At 40.4% G+C, this 27,330-nt stretch overlaps 2 protein-coding genes across 3 annotated transcripts in view; both read left to right on the plus strand.

Moving 5' to 3' along the window:
- The first annotated feature begins 1,148 nt into the window (after window positions 1-1,148).
- Window positions 1,149-9,860, plus strand: LOC119882392 (cyclin-dependent kinase 5 activator 1-like). Its single transcript, XM_038692415.1, has 3 exons — window positions 1,149-1,714; window positions 3,329-3,978; window positions 4,145-9,860. Exons 2-3 carry the CDS (start codon window positions 3,463-3,465, stop codon window positions 4,634-4,636), a joined length of 1,008 nt encoding a protein of 335 aa, XP_038548343.1. The 5' UTR covers window positions 1,149-1,714; window positions 3,329-3,462; the 3' UTR covers window positions 4,637-9,860.
- A 2,247-nt stretch (window positions 9,861-12,107) lies between these two features.
- The window catches only part of LOC119882401 (vesicle-fusing ATPase), a 47,316-nt gene continuing 32,093 nt past the window's right edge, over window positions 12,108-27,330 (plus strand). The window contains exon 1 of one of the 2 annotated variants that reach the window (XM_038692427.1): window positions 12,108-12,304. In XM_038692427.1, the coding sequence (XP_038548355.1) occupies window positions 12,293-12,304 (12 nt within the window). In that variant the 5' untranslated portion in view covers window positions 12,108-12,292. The remainder of the gene's footprint in view (window positions 12,305-27,330) is intronic. The other variant, XM_038692434.1, reaches the window with a different exon arrangement.

The raw sequence follows: 27,330 nt of genomic DNA on the forward strand, positions 1-27,330 counted from the left end.
AATAAGGGTTAGGAACTGATTTAGGAATAAGGCCAATACAGATTCATTTCAGTGGTGGATGAAGTATTCAGTCTTTACTAATGTAAAGTACCAGTACATTCATTTAAAAAAATGCTTTATCACAAATAAAAGCCCTGCAATAAAAACAAAGGTAAAAGTACAGATGTATTATCAACAAAATATAGGCTATCAAAATGAAAAGAATTAGTTCTACAGTAAAAGTGGCCATTGACCAACATATAATTATGTATGACATTATTAGAATGGTGATGAATCGATGTGTGAGCAGCATGTTACTGTTGTAGCTGTTCGAGGAGGAGCTTAGATTTACAAGCTAAATATTTAAGCACTTTAGTCCAGTGGTTCTGAACCTAGGGGTCGGGCCCCTCCAAAGGTTCACAAAATAAGTAAGAAAGGATTGTGACATGATTAATGGGAGAGGAAAGACAAAAATAAAGCTTCGACACAAATCTGTATGTTTTCACGGTTTTCCCTAAATGCTCAGCATTCCTTTGTGAAATATTGGATAGTTTCACCTCTTTGAGCCTCAAACAGTCATTGAAATGAAACACTGTTTTTTTTGGTAAGGGGCCACAATGCTTATATGCTTATAAAATTATTTTAGAAATGTATCTGTTTTTATGTAAAATCTTAATCTGAAAACCCACTAAACCTGTCAATCAAATTTAAAAATGGTGTAAAAAAAGTAGTTCCATCTGCAGTGTAATGGAGTATATTTATAATAAAGCAGGAAATGGAAATAGTCTAGAAGTGCTGTTCCTGTTCCTATACCTAATACTGAGAGACCCCCCCCCCCGGTCATAAACCACATAAGCTCCTGGAAAATGAGCTCATGTGCCTGCAGCATGCAGTCTATGGTCTGCAGGCGGATTTGATAGCGGGGACAGGCCCACTCAAGTTGATTCACAAAATCCTCCGTGTTCAGCCCCCCCCAGCAGCAGCTTTGACACGTCTGGTCGGCTGGTTCAGCACCACGGACAGCGACTTCTCCAATAGGCTGCAGCGCGCCAGCGGCCAATGGCTTCAGCGGCGCGGCTGCGACGGTTACGGCCAGCAGCGGCGACAGCATCCCGGCGGCAGCCAATGAGAAGGCGCCGTATCTCTCCCACATCCAACCCGAATAACTGCAGATGCCCGCATCTCTCTCTCTCTCTCTCTCTCTCTCTCTGGCAGGTTTGCATAGCTGAAGTAGACTATAAGCGGCTGTCTATTTTTGGAATTCATTGTGGCCATTTCTCCCCTCTCTCTTGGTATTCTCCCCTTTGTTTTGACTTAGGTTTTTAGACCCATATCTGCTGTTTTATTTATTTCTGATGGAGGTTTGTCCAAGCTGTGAGCATCGTCGCGGGATATTCATAGCCGTGATCGCATAGATTTTCGGCTCTCAATGGAAGACATCTTCCCACTGACTACGGTGAAGCATATTTCGCTTTTGCTTCGCATCAACGAGCGGGGGACTTTTTATAAATGAAGGTTTGAGAAAGGCTGCAGCCCACCAGGAGGCAAACCTGTCGGCCTGTAACGCTGGGGTTTATTTATAATCAGGGACCTAACCGTTTTCACGTCCTGGGAGCTGGACTGCTTGTGCTGGCGGTGTGAAAAGCATTTTCACATTTTGACCGCATTTGCACAGCAGCAAGGGGGGCCAAGGTGTGATACATGGATTTCACGAGGAGAGTGGATTAATCAGAAGGTAGGATCACACAGCGGATTGTTTTTCCGCATGTGGCAACATTTTATTTCAGCCCCGCAAATAATGAACAGCCTAATGCGAAGGCCCAAATAGTGCTCAAAAGCCAACATTATAGACATAATCACTTAATGCACAGTTGTGTGGCCGCTCTATTCTTCATGTTTAGATTATGTAGCCTACATTTAATCCGTGGGTGTGTAAGAGCACAGGCTGATGTTTCTGAAGCCGCCTTGTGTTGGAGGCTGTTTTCAAGGCTTCCATTTTGAAGCTAAGATGGATGCTTGCGCACATTTCTTTCTCATGCATCTCTGGCCTTATCTTGGTTCTTATATAATACTGAGGAACACTGGAGAGGATGCAGGCCAGTGTTACACTGACCTGAGAGGCGATGCATATGCTTTATGTAGAGAGATATCACCAGCGTTGTTTATTCACAGACACTAAGCCTCCATTGGAGATTAAAACCAAATGACAAAATGCATGGTTGCTGAGGTCCCTTCTATTAAACTATGGAGGCATGCTCATTGTCTTTGATAAGAAAAGAATCCTTTATGTGATTACTGTTGAGCATTTATTACACAGGTGTTGCGGTCTGGATATTATATTGTGAAGGGATGCCATCAAATGGTGGCTATAGAATTTATAAGAAAATTTAAATCACAATGAGATCTCAGAGTGAAAACATAATGAGACCATATTAAGTTATATTCATTTATCATCGTAGATTCATGTTTAAGCATTTTTGTAAAATTCAGTCAGTAACCTTTTGAAATCTTTAAAGGTTTTCTTTTAAGTCACTCCCCTCAAAAAACCCAACACTTAACTCAAGGTCTACTTACCAGTTTTTGGCTGAGCTTTTAACCACATTCCATGCCCTTCCTCTGGGAAAACTTGATAAGGTTTCTCCTCACTCACTCCTCACCAAAACATTAAGTACTCAAAGTCTACTTACTAGCTTTTTAAGGGATTTCAATCACGTCTTAAGCTTATGATACACGGAGCAACTTTTCGAGCAGTGGTGCTGGGCAATGTTGCCATCAATGGTAATGAGTAAAGATTACTAACATACTCCCCTTCCCCCATCACTCCACCACCCACCCCGCCCGCCATTATCCGTTCAAAACATAGCCAGACTTGCCACCAACAAGATTACCCAGCAACATTGCTCAAAAAGTTGTCCCCGTGTTTCATCACCTTTAGGGTCTTCTTTGGGAAATAGAGTTCGAATCAGTTGACATGGTTGCTAGGTGACGGCAAAATCACCATGGAAAAATCTATCTGGGCATCTGAGTAAACTCCATCAGCAGAGGAAAACTGTGAAATATGGCTGAATGCTTCAGAAAAAAATCCCAAACTACCATGAAAACTTTTCACTCTTTACAAAAGAAGTAAAAGCCGGAGTGTAAGAGTCTTTCTGACTTTGGAAACTCAACGGACCTTGAGTTAAGATATAAAGCCCCTGCAGCTTTATTGCTTGCTCAGTTGTCATATAACTGGAGGACAGTGAGGGCACTGTGAAAGTGTTTGTTGTCGATGACTTAATTTTGCATTGTTTACGACATGTAATATAACTAATAGGGAATATTGCTACTCCTTTGTGTTCTTTACTCACAGGTTCAACTTCCTCTAGAAGTGAAACACTTTGGTCCCCTCAAAGCTCTTTCCCTTGACCAATCAAAGAGCTTTCCTCCAATTAGTTCCCACTCCCCCCCGTTCTGTGTCCCACTGCCAACCCTCGTGCAGGCATCATGGGTACAGTGCTCTCTCTGTCTCCCAGCTACCGCAAAGCAGTGCTGTTTGAGGATGGCCCAGCCACGGTAGGCCACTACACAGCGGTACAGAATAGCAAGAACGCCAAGGATGCTGCTGCAGCAGCCTCCAAGTCCCTCAAACGCCCCTCTATCATCAATGTGTTGCCATGGAAACGCATTGTGGCTGTATCGGCGAAGAGGAAGGGCTCCAAGAAGCTGCAGTCAGAAGGCGGGGACGGTGGGAAAGGGAGCTCCCCGGAAGGCCACACCACTGCCACAGCCAACTCCGCCTCCAATAGCCTGAAGCTGAAAAAGTCTCAGTCCTGCGCTAACCTTTCATCTTACTCCTCAAACCAGGACCCCTCGGCCGCTACCACCACTACCTCCTCCCACCTGCCCATCTCCAAGACCCTGGCAAACGTAGCTACTGTCGCTGCCAAAAAGAATTCCCTCACAGGCTCCGGGATCCAGCCGTCTACTGCAACTGGCACGCCAAAACGTGTCATCGTCCAGGTAGCCTGAACCTTCAGAAGATTTTTCACTAAATTAGTATTTCGAAAGTCATCATCTTTATATAAACTAATTGCTGCCTCATTTCTGCAATCCTTACCCCAGTGCTCTTTGTTAACTCTTTAACTCTCTTAACTTTACTTTTGTTCCTTTTCTCTCTCAAACCCAGGCCTCCACCAGCGAACTAATGCGCAGCCTGGGTGAGTTCCTGTGCCGTCGGTGTTACAGACTGAAGCGTCTATCCCCAACAGATCCGGTGCTGTGGCTGCGCAGTGTGGATCGTTCCCTCCTCCTACAGGGCTGGCAGGATCAGGGCTTCATCACTCCGGCCAATGTGGTCTTCCTCTACATGCTGTGCCGCGATGTGGTCTCGTCCGAGGTGGCCTCAGAGCGCGAGCTGCAGGCCTCACTGCTCACCTGCCTTTACCTGTCCTACTCTTACATGGGCAATGAGATCTCCTACCCGCTGAAGCCCTTCCTTGTCGAGGCAGAGAAGGAAGCCTTCTGGGACCGCTGCCTGGAGATCATCAACCGCATGAGCGGCAAGATGCTCCAGATCAACACCGATCCACACTTCTTCACCCAGGTGTTTGCTGACCTGAAGAACGAGAGCAAGAAAGAGGAGGAGAAGACCAAACTCCTCATAGGCCTTGACCGATAAGAGGGAGGTGGGAGGGGGGGAGTAAGGATGGATACATTGAAAGATTGGTGGAGATAAGAAGTTGGACTTATGTAACGCAGTGTAGTGATACCGGAGATCAGTACTGTTGTCTGGCGTCTCTACTGGTTTATCATTAACCAAATTTCCTGTTTCTAACCCAGCAAAAAGAAGTTTAATTCATTTGAGTTGATTAATGAGCCACCTAAACACTTAACAGGCTTTCAGACAGTTGCAGTAATGGTCTCGTCTGAAGGCAGCAATTGGTATATGGGACACATTCACCACAACAAGGCAAATAAAATCTGGGTTGCTGTGGTGCTGGCCCCACCATCAGCCATATTATATGACATGATTGGATCTGTTGGTATCCAAAGGGTGGGTCACTCAGCTCAGGATGTGACAATAACAAGCTTTAATGCAGAGATATGATCAGTAGTCATTCAAGAATAATGTTACACAGACGAGGGGAACTAGGATTTATCAAATAACTGGCCAGCAGGGTTGGTGATGTGACATTAACAGGCTGTGAGAAAGTGATACACATCATTTTTATCGTTCGTCTCAGGCCAAGAGACACGCATCACCCTAACCTACACCTTGTTTCAGTGAGATATGAAATGAAATCTGATATTCCCATTGAAGTATTTTCCTCTCTTTTGATAAACATGGGATTAGAAATGCCAGACAACACAGATTTAATAATTGAGGGTGAATTTTATTACGATGAAGATACAGGATATTGATACGATGATAATGTGCGATAGCATCCAGGCATTTTCGCTATAGAGAAATGTCAGGGGGATGAAAAACAAGAACCACCTTGCATGAGGTCACTTCATATGTCCTTGCACATGACCACCTGCTCATTGCCAACTCCACTTTACCTTATTCCTTTTGTCCTGCTCAAGCTTACTGCACTCCCCAACACTGGCTGCGAGGTCCACTGCTGAAACTTTAAGAGCATTAAATAACACCATAACACGGACAAGCCGGAATCAACCACAACCCAACTAGTCTTCGACCTTCTCGGACTGTGAAAATTAAGTCACCATTCGGCTTAATTGTACTGTAGTGGATTAATTCATCCGCATCTTACATAAAGTGCTGTACTTTTAGGTGAACATTTGGGTTTATCCAGTCAAATCTGCTATGAATTGGGAGATCAGATGTTTAGTATGATTAGTATGAAATGCTAATCCCTTCAACAAAGATTAATAATTATTAAACAAGTCCTTCAGTAAGATGTTTACATTTACAAAAAACATGGGAAAATGCAATACTGAGCCCTCCAAGGCATATTTTACACGGGGAATTATTTAATTCCTTCCTGTTCCCCTGCACTTTCTCCTGCAGTCCATATTGGTGCTGTCCTGAATGATCATAAGAAATAAGAAAGAAAGAAAGAAAGAAAGAAAGAAAGAAAGAAAGAAAGAAAGAAAGAAAGCGATTTCTGTTTTAAAACACTGCACTCATGTTGTGCGCTGCGTACTGTATTAATGACTGGTGGGCCTTGGTCGTGGTAGACATGTTCAGAGAGTCGATCATGTGATCTGTCTCAACCAATGGCTACACACATCAGAATAATTGAAAATGTGATTATATTCCAGGTGTGTGTGGCAAGTGTAGATGTGACTTTTCTTCCAAAGCAAAGCTTTGATGTTGCAGTCGCCACTTGTTTTAAAGGACCTCCTCTGCTGTTTGAAGTGCACCCTGCAATGCCCCCACCCCCCCACCCCTTCATTACTCTCATTACTAAAACAACACAGATTCTCTCTCTCTCTGTCCATCTGCTCCAGTCTGGTCTGAACTGGTCCTGTCCTGTCTGGTGCGGTCCAGTCCAATCCAGTTGTCCCATATTTAGAGACTCTCTGGTCGGCTGACCTGGCTTACTTATTCACTGAGTTGTTTGCCATGCATGTGTGCTTCTATAGGTTTCTTAGCATGCTGCTTTGTGTTGGGCAGACCGCACAAGATGTTACAGAAGAGACTGGTCGCCAGGCTGAACTGCTGGAAGCTAGACTCAGTGATGTGACATCCAGGCGACTGGGCACAAGGACTCTAATGAAGAAAATGTGTGAAAGGCTGGTTGTGCCTTACATCACATACATGGATAAAGTCCGAGCATCGGTCCCTCATCGGGATTTCCACTGTTCCACTGTTGAGGGGCCCAAAAGACCCTTCCAAGATGAAATAGTTCCCCTTTCAGAAACAAGTTATAGCCTACATGGGCTTAAAAAACTCCAACACCCAGGCAAGAGGTTGGATCAGTTTGAGTGGCTATTTAAGGAGCACTCCAGGAATTTACTATTGCTGTTCAATAAAGTTGGGGGTTTCATCAGACATATTTTAAAACAATAGTCCAAATCAAAGCAGCAGATGGCAAAATATCTTGACTTTTAGCTTCTTGTATGGGTAAGCCCCAAAAAAGCTGGATCCTATACTTCCCACAATGCTAGTGGCTAATGGCCATTCTGTCAAACCTCAGACCTCCAGTTTGTAACATAAACGCTTTCTGTTAAAACTAAAAGTCCCAAGTCCGAACTGAGATTACGCTGATGACACTGTCAGATTATATTTACAAATTTAAGAAAGCTCCCTCCAGAGCCACCGAAGACAAATTCATGTAAAATCTCAGAGCAAACAGAGTGCTTGAAGAGATTACTTACCTGGATGATGTCACATCACTAAGTCTAACTGTAGCCAATAAACCGTCTACAACTTTAGAAAATCTCCGCCATCTTAAAGAGGGCAGAGATCTTGTGCCATATCATTCTAAAGACTCATTATTTCCTACAAAAAAACAACAAAACATGAAGAAACATGAGCCAACTCAAAGTCTCTGACTGAGGAACAAGAAAGACTGTAAAGGAATCACTTTTCACAATGTTGCTATGTCATGTATCAGAGATCAGGACCACAAAAGAGGAACTTTGTTCAGATGGCAAGGACGTGGAGGCAAAATGGAAAGCTTGTGATTTTAATACGCAGTAAAGTTTTATGTGTCACTTTGCAAAACATAAGCCAAAATTGGAGTCATCCATAGCTGGAGCATTCCACATTCTGTTAGTGAATTTATGATTTGTGAAAAGTCATACTTGGCCTGCTCCCTGATAAGATGAAAAACTGAAATGAAATGATGAAACAGTTCCCTATCTATTTAAAAAAAACATGGGGAATGGGATTTTTAAAACTTGTTAACAAATCAGAATGTCATGCCTGTTTCCAGACTGGGTGTCTCCACGGTGCAGTTGATGTTTTAACTCTGGTTGTGTTTAGTGTTCGGATGATAACCGACTTGGCTGCAATAGGTACCATGCTGTGAAAAAAAATATGTAGCCTTGACACAGAGTCGGACCTCACGAGACAAATATGCACATGAAGAATGAATCCATGGCAAACAAGCTTGTTTACATGTTCTTCCTCCGAGCTGTTTCTGATGTGTTGAACAGTACACAAGTAGCATTTCTCTCAATGGTATTTCCAAGGCGACTATTTTTAAAGACTCAAACTGCAAGTAGTAGGCTTGGTGGGAATTATATAACAGCCGGTTAATGGAAAAAGGGATGCTCAAAGCTGACAAATCCTCCTTTCCATGACACATTTGGTGAGCTAAAAGATTCGCTAAGCACTGCCACCATTAATTTCTCTTGCTACACCTACACATCAAGATTTCTGCTCTCAGGCGGCACATGTGCAGTTTACAACAAAAACGGTGGCAGATTTGTGATGAATGAAACAATGGGTCCTTGATTTCACCAATGGTTGATTTTGTTGGCTGAAATTTATCAGATTTTATCAGCTGTAGGCCTAGTTAGCTAATTAAGCTAATGTTGGCTTAATAAGTTTGTTAAAATCCTGTCGCTGGCTGACTTTTTATTGTTTCCATCTGTAAAAGTGACGTAACAGTGCACTTAAAGATGCACTTCCTAGCTACATAAATGACATCTAGCTAAAAGACTGAGGATAAAGCTAACAGGTGCCAGACAAAAAGTCAGCATCCTCATCAGCTACAATCCACGGGGAAGACATGGATGTAGAGGTACTTAGTCCTAATATTGTAACTATTGTTTCACTTTTAATGTTACAAGAGTGTTTGGCAAACTTAACATCTGGGGTAACATTTGCTTACGCTGCTTATCCCAAACTGTTCCAAATCCAATAAAGAACAGGACGGAGCTGCTAACATTTTAGCCTAAACTCTGATAGCGTTCAGGACCAGCCTCCTCACAAAGGCAAAATACTACAAAGTGGATGTGCTATTCATGAATGGGGCTATTTAAAATGCAACTAGTAGCCTCACAAACTAATGTATTTGGTCTTTTGCCCTGGAAGTTAGGCCAGTTATTTCTTGCTAGTAAGCTAGTTAGCTGGTCATGCTAATGATTGCAGCTTACCCTAGAGGAAGTAAACACACTGATTAATCAATTTGTGAGACGTTTTGGTTTTGGAAAGGTGCTTCAGCATGTGATATAAAATATCGACAGGCCTCCTGTGCTTAGTTGCAGTTGCCAATGTGATCAACTAACACTGTGTGAGGGAGGGATTTAGCGAACGGTCAATTCTACTATTTTATTAAATTTAAATTGGACATCCTATCCCATAGAAAACACACACACACTCAATAGTATTATATTTTGAGTATTCAGTACCATGTGGATGTCAGATGACAGGTCAGATGACAGGTGAGATGAGAGGTGAGATGAGAGGTGATGTATTCTCTGTGAAACAAAAGAACTGATGAGCAAAAATCCCTGGAGATTTTTCAAAATGTTTGCTTCCACCTGCTCCGCTCCTTCCAGCTGTGCAGGAACAATAATAAAAAGAGATAGAAAAGCCAGAACAGGAGGCAGAGACAGGAAACGTGTCCTCTGAATGAACTTTTTTATAGAATTGGAGAGAGAAGTATAGGTTGTCTACACCCTCTCCTATACATGCTCTCATCATTGATCAACTTGTGCCATATTTTATCTTGCAACACATACAAAAACCTGTGCAACATATGATGCTTATGATAATGATGATGATGTTATTATGGTTTTCCTTCCTTTTCATTTGTGAATCATATTGTGTAAACAAGAATCTTTGTTGAACAAAAGTCAAGGCTACTAGTGTTACTAGAGTGCTGATGCTGCAGTCTGTTACTCTGTGGATGTATGAATATGTATGTGAGAAATAAGAATAATTTGATCAACTGTTACAGGTACTTTATATAAAAAAAACTTTACAAGCATGGTCTTTGTTTGTTTTCAGGTCATATGATTGTATAGATAGATGTTATGACCCTTTGGAGACAGTTCTTAGTCCGACCACAGGAAGGCAGCACGAAGAGGTTTATGTCGGCTGATGTGTCTGCTTACTGATAGCCTACGTGGTGCATTGGAATGGTGATGCCACTGCTTGGCTTAGAGAAAAGTGAATGAACTAGAGCATCAGTAGGCTACATGTACAAACAAATCTTTAACACTGAATCTTTAAAGTCAACACTGAATCAGCATTGTCACTAACCAAATCAATAGCTTTTAGCAGGGGAGGTCCTCACTGGTGTCTGCTCGGATGTGATTCACACGTTACTTCCTCGCTAAAAGTCTCTGAAAAGACAGTGAAAACCACAGAAACAGTCACAATGTTATACCTTTCATAATGTGTATTCACAAATACTTAGCTACTGAGCTATTAGCCTTAAGTACAGTTCGTGTGTAGGCTAGTTTTGTACAGAACTGTATGTAACAGCATGGACTCACAAGCAAAAGAAAGGTACCAAATGACGATTTGTTCACTGAATTTGTTTTACTTTAAATGCTAATTTATGTCTCTAAACAGTCTAAACAGTTTGTAGTCCTTATTCATGACAAATAATATAAGTTTGCATTTTAAAAGTGTATTTCCCAAATAAGTAAGTAAACAACAGTAACTGAGGCAGAACTTTTATTTTGTTCTACAAGTGATTCATGTAGAAATGATGAATAAATAATAAGTGTATAATAAATAAATAAATCTAATATAGGCATGAATGTTAAGATCCAATTTAGTGTGGTAACTCTGCTGAAAGAGTATTTAAGTCATTGTAGATGGTTCTCTCCATGGGGCTGTAGGGGCACAGTCCAGGCTGCCATCACATCTGGCTCTTAGATGCATATCAAACATGACCCATGTTGTATGTTTTTTTTCACAAGTCACATTCCAGGTTTTCCTCAAAAAACTGTTTCTTGAGTAATGTGATTTGACCAGTTGAAGCTATTGTTTGCAGCTACCATCAGAATCTGAAATTAACAAGTGGTCAAAATTGTTCAAAAAACTCAAGGAAACAATCATCACATTTACATTTATTCATTTAGCTGACACTTTTATCCAAAGCAACTTACAATTGCTACACATGTCAGAGGTCACATGCCTCTGGAGCAACTAGGTCAGTGTCTTGCTCAGGGACACAATGGTGGATGGGCCACAGTGGGGGATTGAACCCGGGATCACAGTACAACATCAAGCCAATTAAACTTCTGGGATTCAATTTCTAAGTGATTGGGAATCAGATTCACTTGTTTTGGTGCAAATGAAAGTGATAACGGGTGCACTGGAGAAGCAAAACAAGACAACCCCCCAAATAGGGAATGGTTTTACAGGTGGTGGCTACCGACGGTTGCTCTCTCCTTATCCTCCCTGACTGATTGTTCTCTGGTTGTGCGTTGTGCTAGTCCTTGTCACTACTGGTAGCATGAGGCGGTACCTGCAGCCCATTCAGGTTGCACAGATAGTCCAGCACCTCCAGGATGGTACATCCAATACGTGCCATCGCAAGTAGGTTTCAAGAGCACCAGAGAGACACCAGGAGACAGGCCATTGCATGAGGAGAGCTGGACCATAGAAGGGCATCAACCCAGCAGCAGGAGCGGTATTTGCTCCTTTGTGCTAGGAGGGACTGGACTCCATGGTGACATCAGTCTGTTAATATGTTTTGCTGTGCATGATGTTTGTTTCTGCTCTATTGCCTTTTTAAAATTCCATTCGGGTGTTATTCCTTGTCTCAGCAGGATTTTATTACTGTGCTGCGACAGCACAGGGCCCCTGGATGGAGAGACTGTGCAGCGAGGGGCGCTCTCCATGGTCCTGAAGCACAGAGCTGATACTGGTGCCAAACACGTGATGCTTAGCAAAATAAAAGGTGATGTTTTAAAGAATCATACGGCGGAATTAAGGGTCAAGATGATACGCGGACGGTGGAAGTAGAAATGTTATAATTAAATTCAAATTTTTTTAGTCAGAGTTTGGGAATTCAGGTCAGTACGAATGCATTATCATGATTACATTTACACTCTAAAATCAGTGTGCACGTGCCAGGTTTGCCGATGTGCATCGTTCACTGCCGACATTTCAGGCATTTCAACACTGCCACAGTGAGCCACTGTCAACTGTGTTTTTGCCCCAATCTGCCACGTGAGTGTTTTCGCAAGGCAGGGGCTGCTGGAGAGACGCAAACACCATTGATCCTCCTCGACTGCACGCGAGCTAATCGGCACGCTTCCGCTTGAATCAGCCAATCAGAGCGAGGTGCGCCGCATCTTATAAACCCATCTGCTGCCGAGCCTTTCCGCTCACTGTCCCCGCTGTCCTGTGAATCATTGACCCGAGCTGCATCCCTGATCTACCGCAACCGTGAAGATGGCGACCCGGGTAGGATATATATTCTTCATTTATTCTTTGATATATTTATAATATCTTCGTGTTTCTGCCTGGGAAATAAAGGAAAACATACCAAGGGCATAAAATGTCGGGAGAGCGTTGTCTCCCTTCATATTACAGGCAGTCTTGGTACCTTTAGAGTCTGAATGTCACCGCGACAGGAGAATATGATGTTTATTTAATACGATGTTGCAGCCCCATAACCCTGGCATGTGCCAGGAGGAGTCATTTCCGCCAGGAGTGCATATTAGCTCCAGCATCAGAACCTCCCCGCCTGCTAACGCTGCCTTCTCTGCGAGGATCGCTGGGTAATCCTGGGCTCTGCTTGCCCTTGAGCCGACGCATCTGTGTATAAAGCGGCCACTGAAAAGCCTTTACGAGCTAGGCATCTAAAATAACAGAGGGGACGTTTTGTGTGGAAAGCGCAGAGTTCAGAACAGCGTGTACAGTCATCCCGTAACACGCATGTCAGCATGAATTTGAAGATATCGGTTAATACAATAAGGTTTATTTAGTCTCCGTTCTGCAGCCTGTGAGCGTTGGTAAGCGCTGTTTGTGGTGAAGAGCAGCACGGTGCATGGCTGACTGCTGGATTGTGTGCATATTTATTTCAATGGCTGTGTTGAACCTTTCGATGTACAGTGAGGACGATTGTCTGGTATCGAGTGTCAGCCCGTGTTGTTGTCATTCTCTGAGGGACGCCGATGTGGTTTCATTTACAGGGAGGCTGACGCTAAGGTCCACGTCCCAAAGCTGGAAATTGCCTAATTTGCGTTTGATTTTCTGCGTCTTAAAAGTAGCTTCCACTGAATAAAAAAAGAATATGGGCAGGGAAATGTAGCCTACATTTATATTCCTGGTGGAAGCAGATTTTCAGTACATTTAGGAAACTGATCACAGATGGCCATACCTTGCTCTTTCAAAGTAGTGATACCATAGCATATATAAAGATTCTGAACTTCAAAGGTCACATTTTGATTTGAGATATTGTGTATGTTCTTGTAAGTCATTATTCTAGAGCATTAGATCCCAACTGTTTCACCTTATGACTCCTTGAAGGAATAGCTTGACATTTTGGGAAACATTCTGTATTTCTGGCAGAGAGTTAGACGAGAAGATTGATCTCACTCTCATGTCTGTACGGTAAACATGACGCTAAAGCTTTTTGGCTTAGCTTAGCATCATGACTAAAACAAGCGGAAACAGTTAGCCTGGCTCCGTCCAAAGATAATCAAATCCACTTACCAACAACCTCAGTCATTAACATATTTCTTTAATCTATGCAAACGCAAAGTGAAAATAACATTAAATCACAGTTTAGAGGCAAGAAATAATTTAGCACGTAACCCCCTCATAAAACATCAAATATTCCCATCCACACTTCGTTTTGCAGCCTTTGTGATGCTGTAGCTTGATATTTACCGTACAGACATGAGAGTATTAAATGGTTCCTTTCAAATGAAGCAATGTGAAGTAGGGATCTTGAGCAATTCCACCACCAGATGGATCTCACAAGAGGAAAAACAAAGATAAGAATAAAAAATCACGCATTTAGTTTGTGACCACTGGAGGGGTCCCAGTCCCCAGGTTGTGAACCTGTGTTCTAGACAGTCTCATTTCATTCTTGGTGTTATGTAGCTTTAAATCCAGGGCTGGGCATCGTGGTCTATCTCTTGTCTTTCATTCTGTCTTACATGTATGTATTTGAGTTTTTTCTGTGTTAGTACTGTGCCATAGCGCAGGCATCATGCTGAGTCATGATGCAAGGTGCTAATAGCTGTAGCATTACGCAGCAGGACAGTCTCATTGTGCTCATGTTATACTACACAGAGAGACAGAACATAGAGTACCTTTGTGCTGCTAGATTCAGTATATTTCAGCAGGGGTTATGCATAACCTCTCAGAGTTGTCTCAGTGGAAACGTGGCTGTTACATTACACCTACAGAGGAAAGACTTACTCGGTCAGTGAAGCGCTTTACTAATCACTCCAACAGTCTTTTCATTGTAATAGTTCTGTTGGAAATACAAGACTCCATTTTTACTGTAGAGCCCAGGCAGGCTTCAACAGAAGCAACAACAATCTAGCCACTGCTCTGTCTTAACAAGCTGACCACTGGCTGATTTGCAATACTACTTTGAATGACCATATGTTTCCATTTGTCAGTTTTTACATGGGTAATGGATGCAATTAGTATAGAAACAAACTCAGTGCGGCTTCTCTCACATTAAAAAAAAAATTGGCTGCAAGGTTGTGATAGATCATCTTTTGGAGTGTAAGCTGTAGTATTTGGACAGAGAAGAACATGTGAATGTTTAGTGACACTGAGACATTGAATATAATTATATAGTATTTCCCATCTGAGGTGGAACACGTGCCACAAATAGTACCTTCGAAACTATTAGCTACAATAATGTTAGCTGACCCGAAAGACACCTAAAGAGGATATCATGTACAAGTTTAACATGTAGATTTTAATGTTGGCAAGTTCTGTTTTCATCTCAACATTATAGTTGTAAAAGATTTTAAGGGACCCACAATAGTTATTGTTGCTATGTCACTTTCAGGTTTTATCAGCTGTAGCTAGCTAGCTAATTAAACTAACATTATCTACATGAGTTAACTGACAACTCTCTCCAGCTGACTTGGTTTTTGTGATCAAATTGTTATTATCTTTTGAACTGATGAGATATTGGCATGCAGTCAGCAATACAGCAGTGAATGAGAGTAATAAAGCAGAAAAACTATAAAGTCACGATAAAGATTGCAAATATGCATCTAGACATATACATACATAATAGGCCTATATACAAAAATGCACCCACACTTAAAAACAAACAAAATCCATCAATTTAAATAAAAAATATATACATCATACTCATACATACTAAACACATACATTCAAAATGATCTGCTGGAAAGCACATAAGGTGATCACCAATAATGTAAATAATACTTGCATACATGAGTATTTTGCTTCAACCCTCATATTTGAGCCAACACTGTTACTGAAAGATCCCAAACAGAGAATAACGAATTAGATCAACTCACACAGAAACAGGACCGAAGGGAAAATCACAAGAAAATAAAGTTGGATAAATTAAAATAAGTAGAAAGCAAAATAAACACTGTTTCAAAGTAAACCTAAATAAGGTGAGTTTTCTGGCAATAGGGGTTATGTTGATCTATTGTTTGAAGACAATTCCCCTTGTTACCTGAGTCTCACGCAACACTTTAAACAATGAGTGCTCCTCAAATGGAGCCTGCCAGTGGACTGCATAGGTCTTCATGGCTGTCCTCAATTGCAGGTAGAAAAAAATAAGGCGGAACATTGTAAGTTCAATTGGATCGAGAGGTCTTCGTAGGAGTGCAGGCCCCAATCCCCAAATATGTTTCCAAAGGAATGTATCCCTTTGTCGGCATTGACCAAACTTAATTGCCAATTAACAACCCATAGGGGAATATCTGCTCCAATTGGATGAAATTCCACACACCTTCTCTGTCCCCGCCCCCCAGACGGATGTTATAGGCAGAGTTTACACATATTTAAAGGCATATTAGAGAACAAGTCTTCATCCAACTGCAATGGAAGAATCAGATTCTCCTCCAGTGCACGCCATGCTACCTCAATATTATTATCGTACCAGCTGGACAGAAGACGTAGTGTGGAGGCCCAATAGTATAACCTAAAGTTGGGAAGTGTAAGTCCTCCAGCAGATCTAACTGGTTGCATTGTGGACAATTTGTGATGAGGGCGATAGCCATTCCAGACGAATTTAGTAATTAAGCACCGCACTTTGTCCCAGAAACTAGTTGGATGCGGCAAAGGCAACATTGAACTTACACAGATGATCAAGTTGGCAAGCACATTCATTTTAATAATAGATATATGAGACCCAAGAGAGTTTGGCAGTGTTGACCATTTTTCCAGATCTTTAGTGATCTTAGACAAGGGGTACTCAATTTCGATTTTCGGGGCAGTGTTATATCTCTCATTGGGTCATTCAGGGGTAAAATCTATCCTGTACCTTGATATGTGACCAAAACTTCTAAAGCTATATAAAATGTTAAGTATAGACTGTGCAATACCTTTGTTTTCTACATAATAATAATTATATAGTATTTCCCATCTGAGGTGGAACACGTGCCACAAATAGTACCTTCGAAACTATTAGCTACAATAATGTTAGCTGACCCGAAAGACACCTAAAGAGGATATCATGTACAAGTTTAACATGTAGATTTTAATGTTGGCAAGTTCTGTTTTCATCTCAACATTATAGTTGTAAAAGATTTTAAGGGACCCACAATAGTTATTGTTGCTATGTCACTTTCAGGTTTTATCAGCTGTAGCTAGCTAGCTAATTAAACTAACATTATCTACATGAGTTAACTGACAACTCTCTCCAGCTGACTTGGTTTTTGTGATCAAATTGTTATTATCTTTTGAACTGATGAGATATTGGCATGCAGTCAGCAATACAGCAGTGAATGAGAGTAATAAAGCAGAAAAACTATAAAGTCACGATAAAGATTGCAAATATGCATCTAGACATATACATACATAATAGGCCTATATACAAAAATGCACCTACACTTAAAAACAAACAAAATCCATCAATTTAAATAAAAAATATATACATCATACTCATACATACTAAACACATACATTCAAAATGATCTGCTGGAAAGCACATAAGGTGATCACCAATAATGTAAATAATACTTGCATACATGAGTATTTTGCTTCAACCCTCATATATGAGCCAACACTGTTACTGAAAGATCCCAAACAGAGAATAACGAATTAGATCAACTCACACAGAAACAGGACCGAAGGGAAAATCACAAGAAAATAAAGTTGGATAAATTAAAATAAGTAGAAAGCAAAATAAACACTGTTTCAAAGTAAACCTAAATAAGGTGAGTTTTCTGGCAATAGGGGTTATGTTGATCTATTGTTTGAAGACAATTCCCCTTGTTACCTGAGTCTCACGCAACACTTTAAACAATGAGTGCTCCTCAAATGGAGCCTGCCAGTGGACTGCATAGGTCTTCATGGCTGTCCTCAATTGCAGGTAGAAAAAAATAAGGCGGAACATTGTAAGTTCAATTGGATCGAGAGGTCTTCGTAGGAGTGCAGGCCCCAATCCCCAAATATGTTTCCAAAGGAATGTATCCCTTTGTCGGCATTGACCAAACTTAATTGCCAATTAACAACCCATAGGGGAATATCTGCTCCAATTGGATGAAATTCCACACACCTTCTCTGTCCCCGCCCCCCAGACGGATGTTATAGGCAGAGTTTACACATATTTAAAGGCATATTAGAGAACAAGTCTTCATCCAACTGCAATGGAAGAATCAGATTCTCCTCCAGTGCACGCCATGCTACCTCAATATTATTATCGTACCAGCTGGACAGAAGACGTAGTGTGGAGGCCCAATAGTATAACCTAAAGTTGGGAAGTGTAAGTCCTCCAGCAGATCTAACTGGTTGCATTGTGGACAATTTGTGATGAGGGCGATAGCCATTCCAGACGAATTTAGTAATTAAGCACCGCACTTTGTCCCAGAAACTAGTTGGATGCGGCAAAGGCAACATTGAACTTACACAGATGATCAAGTTGGCAAGCACATTCATTTTAATAATAGATATATGAGACCCAAGAGAGTTTGGCAGTGTTGACCATTTTTCCAGATCTTTAGTGATCTTAGACAAGGGGTACTCAATTTCGATTTTCGGGGCAGTGTTATATCTCTCATTGGGTCATTCAGGGGTAAAATCTATCCTGTACCTTGATATGTGACCAAAACTTCTAAAGCTATATAAAATGTTAAGTATAGACTGTGCAATACCTTTGTTTTCTACATGAACTTTCGGAATTGATATTCTTCCTTCTTCCTCTGTCTGATCAAGTATCAAACAGCTCAGAGTGCAGGTTATGACAACAAATGGTTGCCACCCCCTTAGATTTATTGTTGGCCTCGGGCCAATGGGCAACCACCCGGAAAGGAATTTCATCAGGCATTGATGGTACAAAAAGAGAGTTGGAGCAAAAAGTGGCCAGAGCAATCAAAGACAAAGATAGGTTACAGAACAGTTGACTCCTTTGTAAATGGAAAATGTTGTAAATGGCTCTTAAATACGCGCTTGATACCTACATACATGGCATCGCTAAAACACTGAGGCTAAAGTTACATATAGTCAGCATCCTCACCAGTAGATGACCGTCAAAAGAGAAGAGTTTTAGGATTAAGTATAACTTATGTGTTTGATGAACATAAAAACTATTTTGAGTAGCGCTGGCTAGGGGTGCTGGTGTGTAAACTTCCCCAAATCCAAGAGAAAGAGTGTCTACTTTAGCCCCAACTCTGATAGCATCCAGGACCGGCATCCACACTGTGGGGAAATACTACACATCTGTTTGTTCTGAACTGGGCTTTTGTAAACGTAACCAGTAACCAAACAAACTAATTTGGTTAGTTAATTATGTGCTCCTTGGCTGTGGATGTAATGTGAGGTTAGTACTGTAGGTATCACGCTAGTTAGCCGGACATGCTAATGACAAATTGGAATCAAGCAACCTGCAATCTTTAATAATGGATAATAAACTTTTTTTTAAAGGCGCCCAATGTTTGTACAGCAAGTTATTAGAGACATGAATGCTCAGGTGCACAAATTTTCACAGAATATTTTTCTAGTATGAAAATATCACAATCACAACTTGGCAAATGTATGCAGAGTTCCTAATGACACTATGTATATAAATGTGGCGCAATGTTCACACAGGTAAAACAAAAACTTCAATTTGTCATTTTGTTAGTTTTTCATTTCATTCATAAATTTGCTTGGAATCATACATTTGAACTACAGAATTGGGTGCAAAGATAACAGGGCACAATCATACGTCACAATGCAGCTCCACTAAACATCGATATGAAATTATGGCTCAGCCCTAATATTGCAAACACTCTACTGTATTCATAAAACTTTAAACATACTTTATTCTGTCTTCTCTGATTTGTCGCATGGTGAGTGTTAAATGCTGTATTTGTATGACATTATTGGTGTTTTCCACAGTTTCCACATTTGGCTTACATTGAACTGACAACTACAGGACTGATTTGAGGCCAGTGGGCATAATGGATGTACAGGGACCTTTTTTTGTAAATAAATCCAAAACCTACTATGTTGTCCTTCACCAGCCTTATTTATTGGTCATGCATGATAAGCAGCATCCAGATTAAATCAATATTGTATAAAGTGACAGAAAAAATAATAATTGCATGTCGACGTAAAACAATTGTAAGTATGTAAGTAGTAAGTATGTAAAAGAAAATGGATCTGTCTGTCATGTCTGTGTTGTTGATATCTGCACTCTTTGGTTGATACAGGCTCAGCCTGGATTCTGCATCACAAAATAGAGAAGATTTTAATAATGTATTACATTTATGTGTGTGTGTGTGTGTGTGTGTGTGTGTGTGTGTGTGTGTGTGTGCGTGTGTGTGTGTGCGTGAGCATGTAAAATGGAAATGCGATGGTGCATTTCTCCTCTTGGTCATCCAGCATGAGTCAAAAATGTCCACTGGCGTGTTGTTCACCGTACACCCTTCACCCTCAGTATGCCCAGCAGAATATGTACTGTTGCTGGGCATACTGCAGCTTGTCAGAGGGAGTCAGGACAAAACAAACAGTTCCAAAGACTGACACCATGATGGACTCCACATCAGTTTCAGAAGAGAACATTTTATCATAAAAAGTAGAACAATGCATGACTGAAAGCATACAAGGTAGGACTAGGTATGAATGACTTAAAGGTTAATATGTTGGTTGAGGTTGACAAATCTCTACCATCTCACTCTTTACATCACCAGCTTTTACCCAATGGTGTTGGCAGAAAAAAATGTTTTGAAAATCAGCTTTTGCCTAGTCTCCCTTCCAAAGCAGGTGATGGCTTTTCTGCCTGTTTGTCAAATGCATTCATGAATGAATTCATAATTATACTGCCAGGAAAGCTTTCTATGGGGAAATAAGAAGATGTGTAGGTGTTGACGAGCCTCTAGCACTGACTTTCTGGATCTGACTGTGTTGATTTCCCTGTAGACGGGGAATTCATCACTGATGCCAAAATAAGAAACACTGTGGTTTGTCCATTCTGGGGCTGATCCCAGACTGGGCTGTTTCCTGCTTTAAGCATGTAGCTGTCACCGACTGCCCACCAGTGTGCGCAGCTGCTAGCTTGTCATTGTGCATCTGATCAAAAACAGTGTTTACAACAAACTGATTTTGCTTTTGATGATAAATGATTCCAGTTGTTTAAGTCATTTGTCAAATAATAAAAAAAACAAAAGTTTACTGGTGCTTGGGGCTATTTTCACTTTCAATAAACTGCATTAAAGGTTCAGTGTGTAATATTCAGGAGGATCTATTGACAGAAATGCAATATATTATACATAATTATGTTGGTTGTTTTGGTGTATAAAGACCTTCTAGAATGAACTGTTATGTTTTTATTACTTTAGAATGAGCCATTTTTATCTACATAACCGCAGGTCCTCTCACGCGGAAGTCACCATTTTGCGCCACCATATTTCTATAGTAGCCCAAACGGACAAACTGCTCTATAGAGCACGTTTGTCACTACGTCGAGTACGTACGAAGCAGTAGTAGTAGTCGTCTGGCTTGTTAGAAGTAAGAAGAGAAAAGAAATTTGGAAAAATAGAAGACCACACTTATTATTTAGCACAAGAGCCGACAGAGCGTGTCGGCCACCGTAGCTTCTCCTGCTTGCTTGCAAAGGTAGGGGTGAGCGGTGAGTGAGTTGTTGGTTGCAATTCGCAACCCTCACCGCTAGATGGCACTAAAACTTACACACTGAACCTTTAAGTAGATTACATAATAAATCAATTGGCTGTTTGATAAGCCTTGTCTCTGTAGTTACAATTGTTACGCCTGGCAATCTCTCCATTCTTACACGGCACATATGCAGTTTACAATGATAAAGGTGGAAAATTCAACACTTGAAATTCTTAGTAATTTTGGAGACGGACAGAGGTAGACAACAGCAAACTTCTCATTTTGAGCTGGTGATTTTTGTCTTTCCATTTACCACTTTAAAAACTTAATATTCATTAAATGTTAGTATTACTCTGTTGAAAACATAACCCTTATACTAAATTGAGTCATTGGCACATTTTCAACATATATGACTGGACAATCGTTGTTCAGGGGAGGGGTTTAGCAGACGATCTGGGACAGATGGCCACAGCCAAAGTCTGTCCATCTTAGACTGGTTGTGCACATTGGTGAGACGGGGTTAATGGGTTATTGATCTGCTATCTTCAATGGTAAATTGAACTCAGGATTCACATGTTCCTCCAAGTAACACACCTGGACAAACTCTGCGATTGAATTGACAACCTTTTGCCCACTAGGCTGTCCCATCAGCCATCTGGCCTTTGTAAAGCTGCTGGATTAGAGCGCAGCCACTCAAGACTAAAGCATGTAAACATCACAAATGTTGACGCGGTTAAGCCCATACTTACCCAAAGATGTTTTGTCAGAAAGAAACATTTTCAATCCCTTTTTCTGTTAGCAGACAGTTATCTTTGGGCACAAATATTCTGTTTACTGCTTTATTGACAGCAACTGTGGTAGGGAAGTTGAAAAGCTTAACCCGAATTAGACTTCATGGAGTGTGGACACTACCCTGGTTAGTCTGTCCATGGGAAAAACTGGGTAAACCCTATTGTATTGACCCTGTAGCCTTTATGTTGTAGATGTGAAACAATGGTTCAGAAATGAAAATGTACATTGCAAGATATAACATGAGGGTATTTTCAGCCACAAGCAACAAGCTCAGTTTAACCTCTGACAGATGGTTTCAGGCATAAATTGAAATTCTCTTCACTGCTGTTCAACATTTATTCAGTCTCCTGACAGTGCTGAGTAGGTGCTTTTTGTGTTTCAAGGACAACCTGATTGATTTGATTGTGTCAGAATCGATAGTGCTTGGGTGCTTTTGATCCTACAGCCAGAGAAGGAAAAATAAGAAGCCGATGCCTCCTTGTGTGATGGAAGAAGTGAGTGGGCTACAAAAGATGGCTGCTCTCCTGATGCGTGTCTCTCCTTCTCTGTGGTCTCGTTCTCTCTCCTCTTTAACGAAGTGAGCGGTTTATTTCCCTCATAATTTCCCTGTAGTTCAGTCTATTGCTCAGCAGCTATTTGTCAAGAGCCTGTTATTTGTTTCTGTGCTCCCACCTCTGTTTTAGCACCCACGCTCAATTTTGGAGGCTACATTGTCAAGGTCGGAGGCTGTTTAACCGCCTCTGTCGCGTTCTGCTATTGACAAACACATCCCTCCAAACAACAGGAAAGCATTTAGCCTTTTTCCTGATCAATCGACAACACATGCAACCTATTTTACAGCAGCAAGACCAACACATGCATTTTTCCTGCCTCTCCATCTTCTTGTGTTTCTGTCAGTCGTCCTCTCCCCTTGCAGTTTTCTCTTTTCCTTTTCCTTTTTTCTACACATACACATAGGTGTGTAGATCATAAACACAACCACACAAATAACACAAATGTAACTCATCTCCAAATATTTGTAATTTTTCCACACAAAACTTGAGGTATGCATCCAAATATTACCATTCATCATAGATTACCACACACACACACAGACACACCATAGATTAATCTAATTTAGAGCCACTTTATTAGCAAAAGTGTTTTGATTGATTACTATATTCATTATAATTTTATTTTATTTTATAATCTTTAAATATAAAATAAACATATACCTTGTAGTTTATTATATTCATGTAATATTTACAGTTTTAAGAATATTTATTATTTCCAATTTTTATTGTCCAGTTAGATAATTAACATGATATATATCCATTTACATGACACTTGTGGTCCTCCATACTTCGCTGCCTCACTTGAGTGACATGCTAATGTTGCTAAAATATCAAAATTCTCTCTCTCTTTCAGGCGGCTTGTAAGCTGGTCAGATTTTTATAGAACGTTTTTTTTCAATACATTTATACTTATAAGTGTGTACATGCAAACTAACACATAACATGTGTAACAGTAGTAGCCACTGTGTGGACATGCATGGGCATGATCTCTATGAAAACCACATATGTAATCATATAATTTCTGTGTTTGAGTGTGTCGTGTACCTGCATGTTTAGTATGTGCATAGATGTGTGTCTAGGAATGCATGTAGCCTGTGTGTGTGTGTGTGTGTGTGTGTGTGTGTGTGTGTGTGTGTGTGTGTGTGTGTGTTTGCGTATGTGTGAGAGAGAGAGTAATGGTTAATCCCCGGCTGTCTCGATGCAGGGCCTTCCTCTGTGAGCTCTAAGCTGTCGCTATATTTAGAGAGCCACCCTCTATTGTGGGGCAGCCAACACACCAGCAAATAAACAGATGCACACGCACTGCGCACACTGTGTATCTCTGAGTGTCTTTGTGTGTTTACTGAAGAAAGGAGAAAGTGGGTGTTGGCATGCTTGTGTTAGGTCTGTCACTCAAATTTTTTATATGCCTAGCTGATGAACTAAACAGGGGGAAAACAGTGATGGGTTGAGTTAGCGTTGGGTGATACATGAAAATAAGGACGTTGCAAATATATCTAAAATCACAAAAATAAATGAAATTGATAGTGTAATGAACTGTGTTGCCCTGCTATGAATTCAGTAACTACTTTTATAAAATATTTTGAGACAGTATGATACCTGTCTGGATTGCATTAAGATTCTGTCATTAAATAATGTGGAAACACTTCCCAGATTGAAAATTTTGCAACAGGAAGGGAAAGTTATACGATGAAAAAAGGCCTCTTCAGTGGATGAATAATTCATTACTCCCTCGAAAATAGATTCAAAGCCAAACATAGCTGCGGCAGATTATATGTGTATAATTATGGTCCATGTAATAAAAAATAAAATAATACTGCCCACTTTTCCGCTACAATACATTTTTGTGATGTAATAATTTTGCTTTACAAGCCCAGTCAGTGTTTCTGTAACTACTTTGCATGTGTCTTGCAACGCTTACAGTGGCATGAAAAAATAGTTCATCATGTTTTAATAAAATTATTTGATGAACCTTGATGAAGAGCACCTGAATAACAGACACTCGCAGTTAGAACGAGTCAAAGCTGGCAAGGAAGCACAATCACAGCGACATGCACCGTGAAACCTTCTTGATTAAAAAATGTCTTCAATAGGAGACTGCCAAGGAATTACTTAGTGTGATTTATTTAAACAGGCTCTTATAGGCAGCTTATTAATTTCATAATGTGCTCTGTGAGGGCTGATGGCAGATACTGAATGTGTGCCTGTATGCTCTAAGTGCCAAGCAAGTACTAGCCAAGGGCTTAGAAGGGTGTTTCCTATCATTTACTGTAATTTGTTCTTTATCAAACATGCATCGGTGGATATAAGTTTCAAGATATTTTGAGGCTTTTAAGCCCTGTTTGTGCTTAATGTGTAGTAGGTGTAGATGTTATTGCATAAATTCCAAAGCGCACAACTCAAGGCTTGGAAATGCACACAGAGCCCATACAATTAACTGTCTGGACTTGTATTTTTTTAATTTGAATGGAAAAGTGAGACAACAATGGTTTTAAATTGAATTGCAGCAAAGCAAATGCAACAAATGTGCTTTATATTGATTTTTCTGATATTCGGCGGCAAGAACACAAAGCCAAACAGAGCCCAGAGGTTGAGAGGCATTATCTGAAGTGATTAAAGATCGAAAGAAAGGAGATCACCATCCGGCTTTTATTTTTTAAATTGAAGTTGTTTCCTCTTACTGAAAACATTGAGTGTCTATGTGTGCGCCTTTGGCAAAAAGCATTTTTTCTCCATAATGTAAAGTGATTGATTACATTCTGCCAGAGCTTTCCATCTTCTATAATAACACACTCAACAGATTGTTCAGCAGAAGCCCAGTAATAGAATTGCCTGATCAACTTATCTGACTATTAAATGCAGTCTAATACAACAGTCCTTCACAATGTTCTAATGTTAAGCTGTGTTGATTTAACTGTACGGTCATTTTGGAGGATGTAGTTTGTGGTGGTGTTAAACTGTGTTGCGTTATACTGAAAGAAAGACACAAATATACTTGCCCGTCAGATCCACAGACCCTGGAATGCTGAGTTCATTGAACAACTGCCTTTGTGAAGTTAAAAAATGGATGTCAAATAATTTCCTCCAGCTGAACTCAGACAAAACAGAAATCCTGGTCATCGGGTCTCAGCAGATGGCTGATCAAATACTGCCATCTGCTGGTTCCCTAGTAAATCACATTAAGCCTGTGGCAAAGAACCTTGGTGTTTGGTTTGATAGTAATTTAAATTTCGAGCAGCACACCACAAAGCTTGTTCAATCATGTTTTTATCAACTTAGAAATATAGCTAAAATTCGATCTATGTTAACTTTTAAGGACACCGAGACCATTTTACACGCCTTCATCTCATCACGCCTGGATTATTGCAACAGCCTTTTCACCTGTTTAACCCAAAAATCTATTGATCGACTCCAGACTGTCCAGAACTCAGCTGCCAGGCTTTTAACCAGAACAAAGAAATATGACCACATTACTCCTATTTTAGCTTCATTACACTGGCTCCCAGTATGTTTTAGAATTGACTTTAAAATTCTATTGATCACTTTTAAAGCTCTTCATGGCCTCTCGCCTTGTTATATTTCTGACCTTTTAGTCCCATACGCACCAGCACGTACCTTGAGATCCTCGGGCAGAGGTCTGTTGTCTGTTCCAGAGTCTCGACTGAAAACTAAAGGGGACAGAGCGTTTGTTGTCAGGGCCCCGAGGCTCTGGAACAGCCTGCCCGAGGAAATCAGGTCGGCTGAGTCAGTGAACTCTTTTAAGTCCCTTCTTAAAACATACTTTTATAGGAGAACCTTTCCCGATCTTATTTGACTTTATTTTATCCCTTTTATTTTATTGTATTTTACTAATTTTATATTAAATTTTCAGGCTCTTATCTTTTTTTTGTATTATTCTTTACACTTGTTAAAGCACTTTGTAACTTGTTTTTGAAAAGTGCTCTACAAATAAGGATTATTATTATTATTATTATAAAGGTGATGCAACATAATTTAACAGCACCATAACTACAGCCTCCTAAATGATCATACAGTTGATCAGCACCCAATTATAACCTTCATTAAGGTAGGATTTATTGCAGGACTGTATTAGTTTCAGCTAGGTGTCTATGTTGTAAACTGCCAATAAATTATTTCGAGGTAAATTATGTTAAATTATGTGTTTTTTAATATGTGTTTTTCTTGAAAATAATAATAATAATAAAAACAAAATAGCTACATTTAAATTCAGTTTTGCTTTTGATTTTGTACCTTTCATTTTGTGAGTGGGTTACATTTAAAACTCCACACCAAGCTAAAAATCACCAATCACCATCTGACTTATTATGGCCTTGTGAAGTTGATATAGCTAACATGTTTGCAAACAGAGCAGCATTCGTGTTCATGAATGCTCTCCACCAATTCCTGAGGGAAATATCTGGCTCCTTACCTTGCTAAATGTTCCACTATGTTCACCAGCTAGTCACTAACTCTGTCTCAATGGTGATATTGATGAGAGAAGTGAGGCTGAATCAAACAATAAAGGGATAGACTAAAATGTTTTTGTAGGTTTGTCTCTACAAGCGACCCCTTTCACATATACACACTCATGTCACCCATTGTTCACATAAACAAAAATGATTAGTTCAGCTTTAATCTCAGTGAGGTCAGGAATTAGGGTATTAAAGGAGACCTATTATACTTGTCCACATGTTTTGACTTATCTACAATGTTACAATGTTGGATGTTCATGTTAAACATGGACAAAGCTTCAGATAATGAGATTAAAGTGTTTAAAAGAAATCCCTGTGAGCGAAAACCTCAGATTTCCTCCCGTTGTGAACGCTCTGTTTTGAACTGCTTTTTCTACCAACGGCTCCATTCTACCATATA

Source organism: Micropterus salmoides, unplaced genomic scaffold (assembly GCF_014851395.1).
Source record: "Micropterus salmoides isolate LMB-PRFRI ecotype aquatic unplaced genomic scaffold, ASM1485139v1 Ms_hic_scaffold_10, whole genome shotgun sequence".
NCBI lineage: Eukaryota > Metazoa > Chordata > Actinopteri > Centrarchiformes > Centrarchidae > Micropterus > Micropterus salmoides.